Source organism: Ambystoma mexicanum, chromosome 13 (genome assembly GCF_040938575.1).
Source record: "Ambystoma mexicanum isolate Mex_15411 chromosome 13, UKY_AmexF1_1, whole genome shotgun sequence".
In the NCBI taxonomy this organism is placed as follows: Eukaryota; Metazoa; Chordata; class Amphibia; order Caudata; family Ambystomatidae; genus Ambystoma; species Ambystoma mexicanum.
The window spans coordinates 728,789,653-728,806,273 of record NC_090938.1 but is presented as its reverse complement, the minus strand read 5'-3'; the positions used below and the strand labels follow the sequence as shown (position 1 = coordinate 728,806,273).

General features: G+C 51.9%; 1 protein-coding gene across 1 annotated transcript in view; it reads left to right on the top strand.

Annotated features, from left to right (window-relative positions):
- The window catches only part of LOC138521830 (neurogenic locus notch homolog protein 1-like), a 478,650-nt gene that overhangs the window by 401,158 nt on the left and 60,871 nt on the right, over positions 1-16,621 (top strand). The window contains exons 30-31 of the mRNA XM_069634949.1: positions 2,719-2,860; positions 15,904-16,205. Of these exons, the coding sequence (XP_069491050.1) occupies positions 2,719-2,860; positions 15,904-16,205 (444 nt within the window). The remainder of the gene's footprint in view (positions 1-2,718; positions 2,861-15,903; positions 16,206-16,621) is intronic.

Below are 16,621 nucleotides of genomic sequence, written 5' to 3'. Positions count from 1 at the left end.
TGTGTTGTGTGTGTTTATTTATGTAAGTTTTGGAACAAACTGAAATATGTGTGAAAGTAAAAGTAAAAGACAAAACAATAGAAAAGAACTCCCCTTCCCAAGAATGGGCTGGGCAGTGGAGAGAAAAGAATCCAGCAGGATTTAAACATGAAGACAGTTGAAAAGGACAGTTGAAGACGGGGAGAGAAAAGAGGGGGACTTACCTGGGGGGTTGTAGCCTCGAGCGGCCCTTGGGGGCTTTAATCCATTGAAAAAGCACTGGATGACGCAATGGGGAATCCCACAGAGACTGTACAGGGGAGCTGAGCTGCTAGATCAGGGGCAGCTTGGCCACCCCTGGGCCGTGAGGCCTGTCACCCCGCCTGGGGGCCAGACTAGACTGGCCCTAGAGACATTAATGGCCGGGGCAGCGTGGCGGTGGCTGCCCGGGCCCATCAAGAACAACCTGGCCAGGACCGCGTGTATGGGGCGGACCCAACTGGGCTGCCCGGCCATGCCCCCAAAGGCCTGCCTTGTGGCCAGCAAGGCGGGCCGGTCATCAGTGAAATCCTCCCGGGCTGCGTATGTCAGGAGCAGCCCGGGAGGGAATGTAGAGTGTGCAACCGAAGCCCCGGGTTGACCTTGGTGGCCTACCCGGGTGAAGATGAGGTGATGGCAAAGTCCTCGGTCGCTCCGTTGAGCGGCACAGGTAAAGGAAGCCCGGGGCTGTCCAGCGGAGTGGCTGGGGTGAAGACGCGGCCCGCCCCTGTGTTGTCACAATGCTTTGCTAAGGGGACGGGCCAAGAGGAGGCCGCAGAGCATGATGGCATCCCTGTTGCTATGGGGACACTGCCTGAACTGAAAATGGAGCCCGGGAGCAGTGGTGACATTGGGTGGGCCCCACAGGGAACGGGGCCCACCCATTGAATTTAAATAATGCTGCGGGTCATGGGAGTGATGTCGGATGGGCCCCCAAGCCCATGTGTCCCACCCTAAAATAATATTTAGGCCGCAGGTCGGGATAGTGATGTCAGGTGGGCCCCCCATCCAACGGGACCCACCCTAAGTTAAGACTTTTACCGCAGCGTGCAGCAGTGACATCAGGTAGGCCCCCCCAGCCAAAGGGGCCCACCGTTAACAATAACGTGGCCGTGGGTGCAGCATTGAGTGTGGTCAGTCCCCATGTGCATAGGGGGCCGCCAAGGACAGTTCACAGAGCATGGGTAGTGAGGTGACCCCAAGTGGTGGACGGGGTCACCCTGAAGGACTGCATTATGTCAACAGCCAAACACCAGATGGGCCAAACACCATCTTCTCACACAGTGTCATCAGGGAATAGGCTCCAGCCTGCAACTAGCACCCTACAGCCTTGCTTGCAGACAGTCCTCAAAGGTACTGTGTAGGGGTGACTGACTGCAGTAGTCCCCCCATTGTTATATATGTTTTATTTTGTGTATGTATTGTGAGTCTGTGTATACACGTATGAGTAGTTATGTGTATATAGGATTCATGTTATGTAGGGTAAATGTTAAGGAAGGGGAAATGGAGAGTTGGGAGGTATTAGGGGAATGTTAAGAAGGGTAACTGCTAAGTAAGGATAGATAGGATATTATGTAGATGGCTATTGTTATTAATTGGGGGTAGAGGGGAGGCACCCTGTCGTGAGGTGGTGGCATAGGTTGGCGGCCTGCCCAAGGCCGCCTTGCAAGATGGGCCCACCCACAGAGGCCATCCTCTGGCCTCACTCTCCATGTGGGTGGTACCTAGGTTTTGGAAGGGGATTGGTTGCAGCAAGCTCATCCTTAGGATACCTGGGACCCCTCCAGGGAAGGGTGAGCTGTTGTAGCTGGTTCCCACTTAGATGGAGCTCATGCTGGGGGAATCAGGGCATGTTTAATAAAGATGGATCCCGTCGGGGGTCTCCATAAAATTTCACTCTGGTGTCTGTTAACTATCAAGGAACTCAGGGTGTGGCCGTGTGGTCCATCTCCTGTATTAACCCTTGTTTTTTGCAGGTTGCCTACGCTCCACCAGAGCAGCTGCTCTGGGATGGTGGGGTGTTGTCAGTGAGTCAGTTCCAGTCCCGGAGTATTTATAATACTGTGCTCGACCGGGACAGGGAAAACAAAAAAACATGGCCTACACTTGGGTCTGCCTGACATTGCATCCTATGCTTTAATCTCATAGTCTGATACATTCTGGACATTTCATTTGACCATAGGCCTATGGGTACCAAGTAAGATATCTTTTAGCCTCATATTGTGCATTGTGGAAGGAACTTCTAGTGAGGCTTTCGAGGTGCCTGCATTTACCTAGAGCATTATGTTATTCAGTCTGGGGCAACCAGCTCACGGTCTCTGGTCCTTTGAGAGTCGTGCATTTAATTGGACATCTCCCAGAAAACGCAATCAAGCTCCTCATTGACACATCATGGTGAAATGCATTCTAGGATTTTGTCTCACTTTAGTTCTGAATAGCCTCTGGGCTCCAGAGTTCTTGATGGCAGGCTCTTCAATAAATATATCTCTTGGCAGCATGACTTCAGCATCGATAACAAGACCGATCACAGTTGTGTCAGCCCTCCAGGTTCTGCCCTGCTGAGAAGACTCAATTTCTCTGCAATGCTGGTCCGTTGGCAGCATGCAATCAAGCTTTGCAAGGATATAGTGCCCTTGTAAACACTTACTGAGCCATTTCCCATCTGTACTGAGCCATTTCCCATCTGCTTCTCTTACACAGTTGGATGATGAGTCCTCCATCCTGGACCACCGCCAGTGGACGCAGAAGCACATCAAAGCTGGTGTCCACATCCCGCAATCCATTGCACTCACGCCACCTCAGGAAGACCCTGATTGCCGTGATGTGGATGTCAGAGGGCCAGGTATGTCAGCAGCTTTCTTTCAAGTTGGAGTGAATGATGCTAAAGTGGGCACTCAATTACTGGTTCTCTGACCCTTGTTTCTTGTGCCCCTGATGAGAAATGCTACATAAATACCTTTTTGCTCATTCAGGAAGCTATATTACTGCGCAGATGACTCAGCTCAGTGCTATGGAGTGTTGGTCCATGGCTCCCTTGTGCTGCGTGTTGTTCCATGAGACTGTAGCATAGGGGAGCCCAGCACAATGGCAGTGAGTGTGGTGCTCACGAAGCTGTAGTACTACAGAGGAGAACCCAGTTTGGTGTCAGTGAGTGTGGTGCCCAGGAGGCATGTAATACAGAGTACAGCTCAGCTTGGTGTCAGTGAGAGTCGAGCCACAATGCTGTAGTATTGGGTGTGCTCAGCTTTACCTCAGAGAGTGCAGGGCCCATGCGACTCTGATACAGAGGAGAACCCAGGAGGGTGTGGGGTCCACAAGGCAGTAGTACAGAAGGGAGATCATCTCAGTTCAGTGAACGTTGGGACCATGAGGCATAGCACTGGGAGAGCTGAGCTTGGTGGCGGTGGGCGTGGGACCATGAAGCTGCAGTACAGTGGAGAGTTCAGCTTGGTGACAGTGGGCGTGGGGCCCATGAGGCTGCAGTACAGAGGAGAGTTCAGCTTGGTGACAGTGGGTTTGGGGCACATGAGGCTGCAGTACAGAGGAGAGTTCAACTTGGTGGCAGTGGGCATGGGCCCATGAGGCTGCAGTACAGAGGAGAGTTCAGCTTGGTGACAGTAGGTTTGGGGCACCTGAGGCTGCAGTACAGAGGAGAGTTCAGCTTGGTGACAGTGGGTTTGGGGCACATGAGGCTGCAGTACAGAGGAGAGTTCAACTTGGTGGCAGTGGGCATGGGGCCATGATGCTGCAGTACAGAGGAGAGTTCAGCTTGGTGACAGTGGGCGTGGGGCCCATAAGGCTGCAGTACAGAAGAGAGTTCAGCTTGGTGACAGTGGGCGTGGGGCCCATGAGGCTGCAGTACAGAGGAGAGTTCAGCTTGGTGACGGAGGGTCTGGGGCCCATGAGGCTGCAGTACAGAGGAGAGTTCAGCTTGGTGACGGTGCGCGTGGGGACATGATGCTGCAGTACAGAGGAGAGTTCATTTTGGTGACAGTGGGTATGGGGCACATGGGGCTGCAGTACAGAGGAGAGTTCAGCTTGGTGACAGTGGGCGTGGGGCCCATGAGGCTTCAGTACAGAGGAGAGTTCAGCTTGTGACGGTGCGCGTGGGGCCATGATGCTGCAGTACAGAGGAGAGTTCAGCTTGGTGACGGTGCGCGTGGGGCCATGATGATGCAGTACAGAGGAGAGTTCATCTTGGTGACAGTGGGCGTGGGACCCATGAGGCTGCAGTACAGAGGAGAGGTCAGCTTGGTGACAGTGGGCGTGGGGCCCATGAGGCTGCAGTACAGAGGAGAGTTCATCTTGGTGACCGAGGGTCTGGGGTCCATGAGGCTGCAGTACAGAGGAGAGTTCAGCTTGGTGACGGTGCGCGTGGGCACATGATGCTGCAGTACACACGAGTGTTCAGCATGGTGACAGTGGGTTTGGGGCACATGAGGCTGCAGTACAGAGGAGAGTTCAGCTTGGTGACAGTGGGCGTGGGGCCCATGAGGCTTCAGTACAGAGGAGAGTTCAGCTTGGTGAAGGAGCGCGTGGGGCCATGATGCTGCAGTACAGAGGAGAGTTCAGATTGGTGACGGTGGGCATGGGGCCCATGAGGCTACAGTACAGAGGAGAGTTCAGCTTGGTGACGGTGCACGTGTGGCCCATGGGGCTGCAGTACAGAGGAGAGTTCAGCTTGGTGACAGTGCACGTGGGGCCCATGAGGCTGCAGTACAGAGGAGAGTTCAGCTTGGTGAGGATGCGTGGGGACATGATGCTGCAGTACAGAGGAGAGTTCAGCTTGGTGACGGTGGGTATGGGGCCCATGATGCTGCAGTACAGAGGAGAGTTCAGCTTGGTGACAGTGGGCGTGGGGCCCATGAGGCTTCAGTACAGAGGAGAGTTCTGCTTGGTGACGGTGGGTCTGGGGCCCATGAGGCTGCAGTATGGAGGAGAGTTCAGCTTGGTGACGGTGGGCGTGGGGCCATGATGCTGTAGTACAGAGGAGAGTTCAGCTTGGTGACGGTGCGCGTGGGGCCATGAGGCTGCAGTACAGAGGAGAGTTCAGCTTGGTGGCGGTGGGCGTGGGGCCCATGAGGCTGCAGTACAGAGGAGAGTTCAGCTTGGTGACGGTGCGCGTGGGGCCATGAGGCTGCAGTACAGAGGAGAGTTCAGCTTGGTGACGGTGCGCGTGGGGCCCATGAGGCTGCATTACAGTGGAGAGTTCAGCTTGGTGACGGTGCGCGTGGGGCCATGAGGCTGCAGTACAGAGGAGAGTTCAGCTTGGTGACGGTGGGCGTGGGGCCATGAGGCTGCAGTACAGTGGAGAGTTCAGCTTGGTGACAGTGGGCGTGGAGCCATGAGGCTGCAGTACAGTGGAGAGTTCAGCTTGGTGACAGTGGGCGTGGGTCCATGATGCTGCAGTACAGAGGAGAGTTCAGCTTGGTGACGGTGGGTCTTGGGCCCATGAGGCTGCAGTTCAGAGGAGAGTTCAGCTTGGTGACAGTGGGCGTGGGGCCCATGAGGCTGCAGTACAGAGGAGAGTTCAGCTTGGTGACGGTGGGCATGGGGCAGGAGGCTGCAGTACAGAGGAGAGTTCAGCTTGGTGACGGTGGGCGTGGGGCCATGAGGCTGCAGTACAGTGGAGAGTTCAGCTTGGTGACAGTGGGCGTGGGTCCATGATGCTGCAGTATAGAGGAGAGTTCAGCTTGGTGACGGTGGGTCTGGGGCCCATGAGGCTGCAGTTCAGAGGAGAGTTCAGCTTGGTGACAATGGGCGTGGGGCCCATGAGGCTGCAGTACAGAGGAGAGTTCAGCTTGGTGACGGAGCGCGTGGGGCCATGAGGCTGCAGTACAGAGGAGAGTTCAGCTTGGTGACGGTGGGCATGGGGCCAGGAGGCTGCAGTACAGTGGAGAGTTCAGCTTGGTGACAGTGGGCGTGGGGCCACGAGGCTGCAGTACAGTGGAGAGTTCAGCTTGGTGACAGTGGGCGTGGGTCCATGATGCTGCAGTACAGAGGAGAGTTCAGCTTGGTGACGGTGGGTCTGGGGCCCATGAGGCTGCAGTTCAGAGGAGAGTTCAGCTTGGTGACAGTGGGCGTGGGCCCATGAGGCTGCGGTACGGAGGAGAGTTCAGCTTCGTGACGGTGGGCATGGGGCCCATGAGGCTGCAATACAGAGGCGAGTTCAGCTTGGTGACAGTGGGTGTGGGGCCATGAGGATGCAGTACAGAGGAGTGTTCAGCTTGGTGACAGTGGGTTTGCGGTCCATGAGGCTGCCGTACAGAGGAGCCCCCAGTAGCATTTGTAGAGGGTCGGGCGTAAAGGCTATGCCCGTCACCTCTTTCATCCAACTGAGGACTTCCGACCAATACACCTGAATCTTGGGACATGTCCACCACATATGATATGTTTTGCCTCGCTCCCCACACTCCCTAGGACAAAGGGGGGAAACACCTGCATACATTTTGGACAATTTCAGGGGGGCTTGCTGCCAGCCATGCAACATTTTGAAGTTGTTTTCCATTGTCGCTGTAAACAGGTTCCCGTGAAACATAATTCGGTAGACCTGATCCCATGTTTCTGCAGATATTTCCCTCCCGGTCTCCACCTTCCACACCTGCTTGAAAGTTTGTCTGCTCGTCAGGTTCACCGTGATCAGTACTTTATACAGTTTGGATATAATTCCCCTCCTGGTGGTGGACTCATTGAGAACTCGTTCGAAGGGGGTCAAGGGGCGTGATAATTTGAGAAGGAATCTCTGGTCTTAAGCCTAAGCACTCAATTACTGTCAATTCCCTCTCCCCCATTTCCTCCCTTAGTGTTTCTATACTTTTAAATCTCCCCTTTTGGAATAGTTGTCCCACCCTCTCCAAGCCAATGTCAGACCACCTTTGTGGGTGTTTAAATCCTCTTTTACCCAACTTTGTTGGTGAGCTCCACAGAGAACTCAGCAGGGAGGGCCAGGAGGAAAGGTTTGCATTGCGCCCATTGTCCTTCCACAGTGTCCATATTACTTCTAGCACCAGATGCGCCCTAATGGCTGATGGAACTGATTTGGACGGAGCCTATAACAGGTCCCTAATTTTACCCTGGGAGGCACACATGTCCTCCAAGTAGGACCAAAACATGCCCATCTCGTCCCTTAAGTGCTCTGGTAGAATACGTAGTTGGGTGGCTTTATAGTATAGGTAAAAATCTGGTAGGGCAAAGCTTCCAAAGTCCTTAGGGAGAGTGATTGTAATTCTTTTAATTCTGGGTCTCTTCCCTTAGCCAGATAAAGCGAGAGATCTTGGAAGAGTTTCTCAAAGAAAGTGTCTGGGATGCCTGTGGGGAGTGCTGTAAAGAGGTACAATAGTCGCAGGAGAATCGTCATTTTGATTGTCGTCCTTCTGCCGTACCAGGAGAGAGTCGGGGGGGTCCAGTGAGCAAGGTCCACCTCCAGTTTAGGCAGGGCGGGGGTAAAGTTAGCTTCCACCACACTGTTTAGGTCACTGGGGATGCAGATTCCCAGATATGTTATTTCCTTGTCCTCCAACCTAATCCCTCGCAGTGTTTCCTGTGCCAACCCTTGGGTGCGGCCCGGGTGCAGCGACAAAATGCTGGACTTTGTGTTATTAATTTTAAGGCCCGAGAATGCCCCAAAGATGTTAATTGGGTCAAGCAGTTTGGGGATGGAGTGGGACATCTCTGACAAATAGCATAAGATGTCATTTGCAAACAGTGACAGTTTGAAATCTGTCCCCCCACACTTGATTCCCTTAATGTCTGGGCTGTTCCTGATTGCTATTGCTAAGGGTTCCATTGAGAGGGAGTATAGAAGGGGGGAGAAGGGACAGCCCTGTCTGGTTCCCCTGGTTAGGTTGAGTGGTTGTTATATTGTACTGTTTACTAGCACCCTTGCTGTTGGTCCAGTGTATAGTGCAGTGATCCATTTAAGGAAGTTGGGACCCAGACCCATTTTCTCAAGCACCTTCCACGTGTATCCCCACTCCACCCTATCGAAGGCTTTTTCGGAGTTGATCGAGACCAGGAAACCCTCTAGGTTTTGTTCTTGGGCTAGATGTATTAAATTAATTGATTTGCGGATATTGTCCGCACCCTGAGTTCCCATGATAAAGCCAACTTGGTCTCTGTTTACCAGCGCAGGCATCAGTGCTTACAATCTGACACTCAGCATTTTTGCCAGAATTTTTGCATCGATGTTCAATAACGAGATGGGCCTGTATGAATGGCACTGAGTTGGATCCCTACCTTGTTTGGGGAGAACCACTATCAGGGCCTTTAGTAGTGAGTCTGGGAGGGCACCTGATTCCAGTACCTAGTTAAACAGCCCCGCCAGGAAGGGGGCCAGTGCCGAGCGGAATGTTTTACGGAAGCAGACCAAGAAGCCACCTTCCCCTGGGGATTTACCCGATTTCATCTCCCCCATCGAGGCGCAGGCTTCCTCCGCCATGAACGGGGGCCTCTAGGGTGCCTGCCTGTTCTGGTGAGATTCCCAGTGACGGGAGGGAGTTGAGGAATTTGTCAATATTTTGCCCCATCCCCCATGTATTCCACTGAGTATAAGGTCTTGTAGTATTTACAGAACTCCTCTGCTATTTGGTGGTCTTCAAATACCTTCTTTGAGCCCGTTTGCCGGATGGACCCTACCCGTCTAGAATGTATTTGCGCGTGCAGCTTCCAGGCCAATATTTTATCTGCACGGTCACCTTTTTCCATGTATTTTTATTTGAGGAACACTAGGCGTCTCTTTGTTTGAAATAGGAGGAGGTCTGTCAACTGTGTTCTTAGTTTTTGTACTTTGGCCATTTTCTCTGGGGATACTTGCTATTTTAGCTTTCCCTTGGGTTGTTGGGCATCTTTCTTGCTTCTCAAGGCCTTCTCCTCCTTCTCTCTTTCCCTTTTCTTTGTCGCTCCTACCCGGATTAGCTTGCCCTGTAAAGTGGGCTTGAATTCCTCCCAAACTATCGGCAGCTTCACCTCCCCGTTATCATTATTAAGGGCCCTTCTGCAAATGTTTTGATTTTCCTTTTCACTATTTCCCAGTAGATGTCTTGGCCGTCATTGGGGCCATAGGTCGAAATCAGGGAAACCTTTTGATCTTTTATTAGCCCCTTCAGCATTATGTATTGTCCCTCTGGATCCCTTAGGGTAGCGAGTTTTGTGAATCCCAGCTTGTTTGCGATTATTACTGCAATCCCTCTTTTTTTACCCTCACATATGAGGCATGAAGAATCTTTTAAATTGCCCTTGCTTTCATTGCTGGCTCGCTCCCCCTTTTCCAGTGGGTCTCCGGCAGGAAAATAACGTCCAGCTTCAGGCGAGTGAATTCTTTGATCGTTAGGGGTCGCTTCATTGGGGAGTTGAGGCCCCTAACGTTCAGTGAGCCTAAGGACAGCCCGGAGATCATATCCTGCATGAGATTTCTGGGTTTGTAAAACCTTGGTTGCTGTCCTGACTAATGCCTTCCCTTGCTATCATTGGTATTCGGTGCACCCCCTGTGTTATGGTGTTCGCAACTTTAAACAATATCCCCCAACCCACACACGTCTGCCCAACAGTTTCAACTCCAACCCCTTTTTTGATCGCGCCTGGACAGTTGATGCAATACTTGCCGTCCTTGGTCCAGACCACCAGCTTCCCCTGCTGCTTCAGGCCTCCTTTTCTCATCGTTGTAGTTCCTTGGAGCCCCCCTCAAGATTAGCCTCCAAGATTAATGCCTATAATGTGTCCCACTTTAACCCCTTTCCCCTCCACACCCCTTCAACTGATCACATCTGATTGTCTCCGATCTCTCCAACCTTTTCAGATCCCCCACTGTCTGGCCTCTCCCTCTGTATGGGGGAAGGGCTGGGGGTTGGCGGATGACCCCTGCTGCCTTGACCTATATGCTCCCTTCTTAAATAAGGTATTCAGCAGGGTATCCACCAGGACGCTCTTCCAACTTTGCCAGGTTGCATCTCAAGGCTGCGACGGGGAAGGTGGATTCAGCTTTATTGAATCGTCTGTCAATGGTTTTCTCTGCCCTTAGGGGATTTTCCCTGCACATCTCTTGGTGCTGAGTCGGTTCCGCTCTGCGTAGATTCTCCCATAAGTTCTTGGGATACCTGCCAATGTCATCTTCTGTTATCAAGTTATATTTGTATCCCTCTAGTTCAGAGTTGAGAGAGAAGGGAAAGCCCCACCTGTAACGGGTTCCTTTTTGCATTGAGCCATGTTGTCAGGGGGCCACAGAGGTGACGTCTGGATAGTGTGAAGGATGATAGGTCTTGGTCGATGCTGATCCTGGAGTCACCCCATTGTATGGGGCCCACCAGCCTGGCCTTTTCAAGGATCTTTGCTTTCTCTGGATAGTATTGAAACCTAGTCAGTATGGAGCAGGGGCCCTGTGTTCCACCTCTGGTTCTGTGTGCCCTGTCAATAGTGGGATCCGTAGTGTTCTCCTAATTGAACAGTTTTTTGACGATGTTGTTAATTCCCTGTATGATGTCTCTTTGCGTCTTGCCTTCTTTCTCCGGGAACCCAAAGAATCTGAGGTTATTACACTGTTGCCTGTTCTCAAAATCATCAATTTTAAGGGCACATTCCTCTTCCTGTCTTTCCAGCTCCGAGATCCTCATGTCGAACTGTGTTTCCAAGATGTCCACCGAGGATTGGTTGGCCTCTAGACCTTGAATCCGATCGTCCAAGTCAACCACTTTTTTTATCGCGCCCGTCCAGCCTTTGTGTGATGTCCGATCTTAATCCTTTCAATTCCTCCAGTATCGCTGCCATGTCCTTCCTCATAGACGACAGGTCGTCTGCCATGCTCGGATCCTCTGAGTGTGGTTGTGGGATTATTTGCTTGGGTGCTGCGTTGTACTGGAATTCCCGCAATGAGTCTGCCCAGCTCATACGTGTGGAGGCGATGCTGCTGCCTGGCTAGACTACGGTAGGCTGGGACATTGGGATTCCCCCACCTGGTCTGCCCCGAACTGTTGACACTCCTTGTACTGCTGGACCTTGAGCAGTACCAACACGCCGCAAGACCCCTCCACTATTCCTTGCTGGGTATTATTGTGTCCCTGCAGGTGTCTACATGATAGTCACCAGCCCATGCCGGATCTGGGGTTGGGGGTCTCCTCTCAGGGTGCTCTGCGTGTTCCACAGTGTTCTGCGTCACGTCCACCTATGAACCTATGAACCTGGGCGAGCGCAAGTGGACCGTAAATGGGTACAGAAGGTTTAGTGTTCGAGGATCACAGGTCGGTGGTGGCTGTCACGACGTGGGCTCCATGGAGAAGCTTTGAGATGGGGAGCGAGTTTCCTGTGTGGCCCCCTTAGCCCTCCCAGGCCTCCACCACATACCCGATGCAGTGTGCTGTCCCCTCAGGGTATTGTTACTCTGATGCACTACTGTGGCTGCTTGGGGGCCAAGGGGGCTTTCTTGTCCTCTCCCTGGGTAGGTCTGCCAGTGACCAGTATTCTTCAGGCCCCCTGGGGCCAGGCACCTGATTCCTTGTCTGGTTGGGCCCACGGAGGAATTTGTAGGCTGAGGGTGGCTTCCCAGTTGGCCGCAAAGCTCAGGAAAGAGGTCCACCGCAAACTTCGCCAATGCCCCTCCTGTCCCTCTCTGCCAGGCTTCTCGTTCCTTGTTGTGCAAGAGAAAGTGGGCGTATGCGGTCGCATGCTGTGGGTTCCTTTCAGCCACTTGGTGTGGACAGGGGTAGCTGCTTACTCACCCCTCTCATCGACGACGCCGGTGCCTGCCGTTGTTGAGGCCTCCTCCCCTCAGGTGTCTGCCGGTGTAAGGTGAGGGGGTCTCTGCTGGTGGACGCCTGCTTCTTGTCATCTGCAGGCAGCGTTGTGGACTGCCTCGTCTCTCTGGATTGCAGGAGTTTGTCACGGCCTGGACTCCGCGGCCTCACTGTAGGATCCTCCGGAGCTGCAAGCTAGGTCAGAGAATTTTGTTTTGCCGCTCCGTCTGTGACGCAGCGTATCTCTGCTCTCCCGTGGGCTAGCGACCCCCCTTGTTGGCCCCCACGGGGCGCTTTATGTCAGATTGGTCTGGGCGGGGTCAGGGTACGTTACTGGGGGCTAATTGGGGGGGAAACAATCCCTATATTAGCCTTACTGAGTGGACCGAGGTTGATTTGCTAGCACATCGATGCGCCCCCTGGTGGCTCCTCTGCAGATGACATTTTAATTATGGACCAAACAGCGATCATGGCTGCAGCACAGCCGCACCACTCTGAACCACTTCGCAATGTGTCATGGTCTATTAATTAATCTAGACAAAACTAAGGTTATGATTTTCAAGCAAAATAGAAGTGGGATTAAAAGATATGGTTGGACGCTTGGAAATGTTCCCCTGGAAGAGGCTGATACATATACATACTTAGGTATCCCAATCTCATTTAACCAACGTGAGGAACGCCTATCCTCGACGACACAGGAAATTCTTACGGTTTGTGGTGGGTCAGAATCATTACCAATTCCGAGTGCTCCCGTTCGGTCTAAAAACATCTCCCAGGACGTTTCCGAAATGTTTAGCGCCGGTGCCGGCGTGACTCCGACGAGAAGGTCATCAACTCTATCCTTACCTGGACGACTGGCTGATACAGGGCTCGTCTCCGGCGGTGACGCAGGCAAGTCTCAACATTACCATGCAGCTGTTGCAACGGTTGGACTTTGCGGTCAACTTCGAAAAATCATTTCTGTCTCCCTCCAGGAGCTTGGTGTTTTGGGGCACGGAATTCCAGACTCAGTCAGGTCTGGTGAAGCCTTCTGTCGAGAGAATTCAAAAACTCAAGCAGAAAGCGGCAGAGTGGAGAGTCGGAACAAGAGTATCGGTCAGGAATTACATGTCGCTGCTGGGAGCCATGGCGTCATTTATTCCGTTGGTGAAGGACTGTCGTCTTTTCATGAGACCAGTGCAGGAATTTCTGACAGACCGGTGGGCTCAAAGTCGCGGATTATGATCCGACAAGGTGGTGATCAACAGCGACTTGCAGGAAGCGCTTTGGTGGTGACAACTCTCTGACAATTTGACGCGAGGAATTCCGTTTCTGGAGCCGGAATTTCAAGCTACAGTTGTGATGGATGCCTCTCGAACAGGGTGGGGAGCTCATCTGGGGTCCTTCCAAGTTCAAGGTCGGTGGTCTCCAGTCGAATCGAGTCTTCATATCAATGTGCTGGAACTGAGAGCGGTTCATTGGGCTCTAAAATCGTTTTTGGCGCGCATACGAGGCTCGGTCGTGAGGGTGTTGACAGACAATACAACCACAATGTTTTACCTCAGGAAGCAGGGGGGCACGCATTCCAGAACGCTCTCTCTCTCGAGAGAGAGGCTCAGGAACTATGGCATTGGGCCCTTAAACAAGACATCAATATTGTGGCATTCCATCTTCCAGGGGTGATGAATGTACAGGCAGACTCTCTCAGCAGGGAAATGAACCAGCTCCACGAGTAGCAACTGAAGGATCAGCAGGTGTCAAGCATTTTCAAGAAATGGGGTCGTCTTGCACTGGATCTCTTCGCCACCCGAGAGAACAAAAAGTGCAAGCAGTTTGCCAGCAGATGGCCTCAGCCAAATTCGCTGGGGGATGCGTTCTCGTTCCCGTGGACGGGCAGGTTCGCGTACGCATTCCCTCCGTTTCCACTCATTTGGCGGACCCTCCAGTGGATTCAGAAATACCCATGCCGTGTGATTCTGGTGGCCCCTTACTGGGCTAGGCAGTCGTGGTTCTCAGACCTACTCCATCTATCCGTAGCAGAACCAGTGCGGTTTCAAGTGACGCTGGACCTTCTGTTTCAAGACAAGGGGGCAGTTTGGCACCACGACCCGGGCTCTCTCAGCCTGACGGCTTGGCTCCTGACTTCTCTGAGTTTGGATTACTAAACATTCCTAGGGACTGTCACTGCATTTTAGAGGCGGCTAGAGCTCCGTTCACGAATGTCTCCTATGCATGCAAATGGAAAAGGTTTTATTTGTGGTGTAAGGATCAGCCTGGGATAGACCCTTTAAGCATTTCATTGGAGCAAATTCTGTCCTACTTACTACACTTGGCAAATAAAGGTTTGGCATTCTCCTCCATAAAGGTTCACCTGGCGGCCATTTCTAGAATCACTCGGAAGAGGCACGCTACTCCACTGTTCAGTGATCGTCTCGTTAAACATTTTCTAAGAGGATTGTTTTGGATTTTTCCTCTGGCTAAGAAGTTCCCTCCTGGCTGGAGTCTCAATCTGGTGCTGTCGGGTCTGATGAAAGCCCCGTTTGAACCTATGTCATCGACGCCCCTGAAATTTATGTCGTGGAAAATGGCGTTTTTAGTGGCCCTTACTTCAGCAAGAAGAATATCGGAGTTGCAAGCTCTAATGATTGATCCTCCGTACTTACGTTTATTCAAAGACAAGGTGGTGTTTGCTACTAACCCGCACTTTATTCCAAAGGTGCCAACTACGCTTCATAAACTCTCTTCTATTGTACTACCATCATTCTTCGCTTCGGCTTCCTCATCGTCAGAAAAGGCGCTGCATACGCTGGACTTTAAAAGAGCATTGAAATTTTATCCAAGTCGTACCCAGGTATTCAGGCGTTCAAGACAACTGTTTGTGGCTTATGGACCTTCAGTAAAGGGAAGGGAAATCTCCAAACAAGGCCTATCGCGCTGGGTCTCATCGGCCATTTCCTTCTGTCACTCTAAGGCGGGAAAGTCTTTGGAGAGGTGCCCGAAGGCACACTCAACGAGATCCACCGCGTCATCAGCAGTATTATGGTCGGAGATTCTGCTGGTGGACATCTGTCAAGCGGCCTCCTGGTCAGTGCTGCATACATTTACTCAGCATTATTGCCTGGAGCAGCAACATGGTGCAGATGTACAGATGGGACGTGCAGTCCTGCAACGCCTCTTTCAGTAAGGTAAGCCCCCACAGCGTGGTGTACCTGTTTCAATGTTACCATGGCTAATGTTTTCTTGCTGGTAGTATGTGTTGCGTTCCTAATGTATTGGTTTGCATTACACGCCACTATGTATGATGAATACTGCTATGTAATCTATTCTAAGCATGTGAATCCATGAAAGATCCAATGCTGGAGAAGGGAGTAGTTTCTTACCTGTAACTCCATTTCTCCAGCGTTGGTATCTTTAATGGATTCACATGCGCCCGCCGGCCTCCCCTGGATGCAAACCTAGATGGTGCCTCTACTTTGGAGGTTAAAATCTGAGGAGAAGCCGCGGAGGCGGGTCTGTTAATGCCCTACGTCCTATTGGGTGGTGCGTAAGCGTCCCAAAAGGACATCGATAGGACACTAAAGTGTCAAAGTTTTCCAAAGGAAAGCGCTTTTAAAAAAGGACCGAGGGTTCCTGGCCTGACGACAGGGAATATTCTAAGCATGTGAATCCATGAAAGATACCAACGCTGGAGAAATGGAGTTACAGGTAAGAAACTACTCCCTTACTAAACGTCAATAGTTCATGGGAAAACCCTCACCAAAAGTCAGCTAAGATTTAAAGAAAAATAGTAAACGCTTGGGCCTGTGATGTTGAGGCATGGCAAAGGCATCAGTAGGGAAAGTACCACTTATAATTCGTTACCCGTCCCACTGTGTTTGTCTGCCCTCCCTGCACCTTGTCAAGGGGCCATGATGACAATCTCATTTGATTAAACCTAAAGAGGAGTGTGTCAACGTTGACACTACGGGTCCAAAAGTGAGACCTGCTATGTTATGTTCAAGGTTTTGGTTCTCACATTGGTTTGGAGGCAAGGGGGTGGATTCAAAACAAACATTTTTGGCAGAGTCCAAGGTTGAATGAGTGCTACAGGCAAATATCCTATTCCTCTGGAGGTGTAGATGCACGTCAGGCCTACACCATACTTACTCTGTTGATTTTTACTAAAGCCTCACTACCTCTTTCACAGATGGTGTCACTCCTCTGATGTCAGCAGTCTGTGCTGGCGGCGGGCTGGCAGCGGATGATGGTGAAGACAATATTTTAGAAGGCTCTGCCATGGTCATCGTCGATCTGATCAGCCAAGGTGCCAGCCTGAATGCCCAGACAGATTCTACGTGTGAGACTGCACTCCACTTGGCCGCACGGTTCTCCCGTGCTGATGCAGCCAAGTGCATGCTGGATGCCGGTGCTGACACTAATCTCCAGGACAAGCTGGGACGGACTCCCCTGCACTCTGCTATTGCTGCTGATGCGCTGGGTGTGTTCCAGGTATTCACAGCCTTTATTGGGAGGCAGATATCTGGTGCTACGCTTACTGTAATGAGTGTGACACATCACTGGAGACTTCACCTTGAGGAACAAGCAGTGGAGGAGGGGTGGACAGAAGGAAGCAGGAGTGAAGAAGTGTAGGGATAGTCTGGTGAGGCTGTCAATAGCTGGACGCATGCTTGGATGAGTTGCTGAGTAGTTGGATTGATGAGTGTGATAACAGATGGTTGCATATGTTCATTGGTGGTTGGGTGTATGAATGGTTGGATGAGCATTTTGATGAAGAAATGAGTGAATGATTGTTTGCATTAGTTCATTTGTAGTTGGCTAAGGCATGAGCAGAGTTGAGGAGGAGTGGAGTGGATGCCTGGTTGGGTGGATCGTTGTGTTTTGGAGTGAGTGGATGGCCAGTTGGA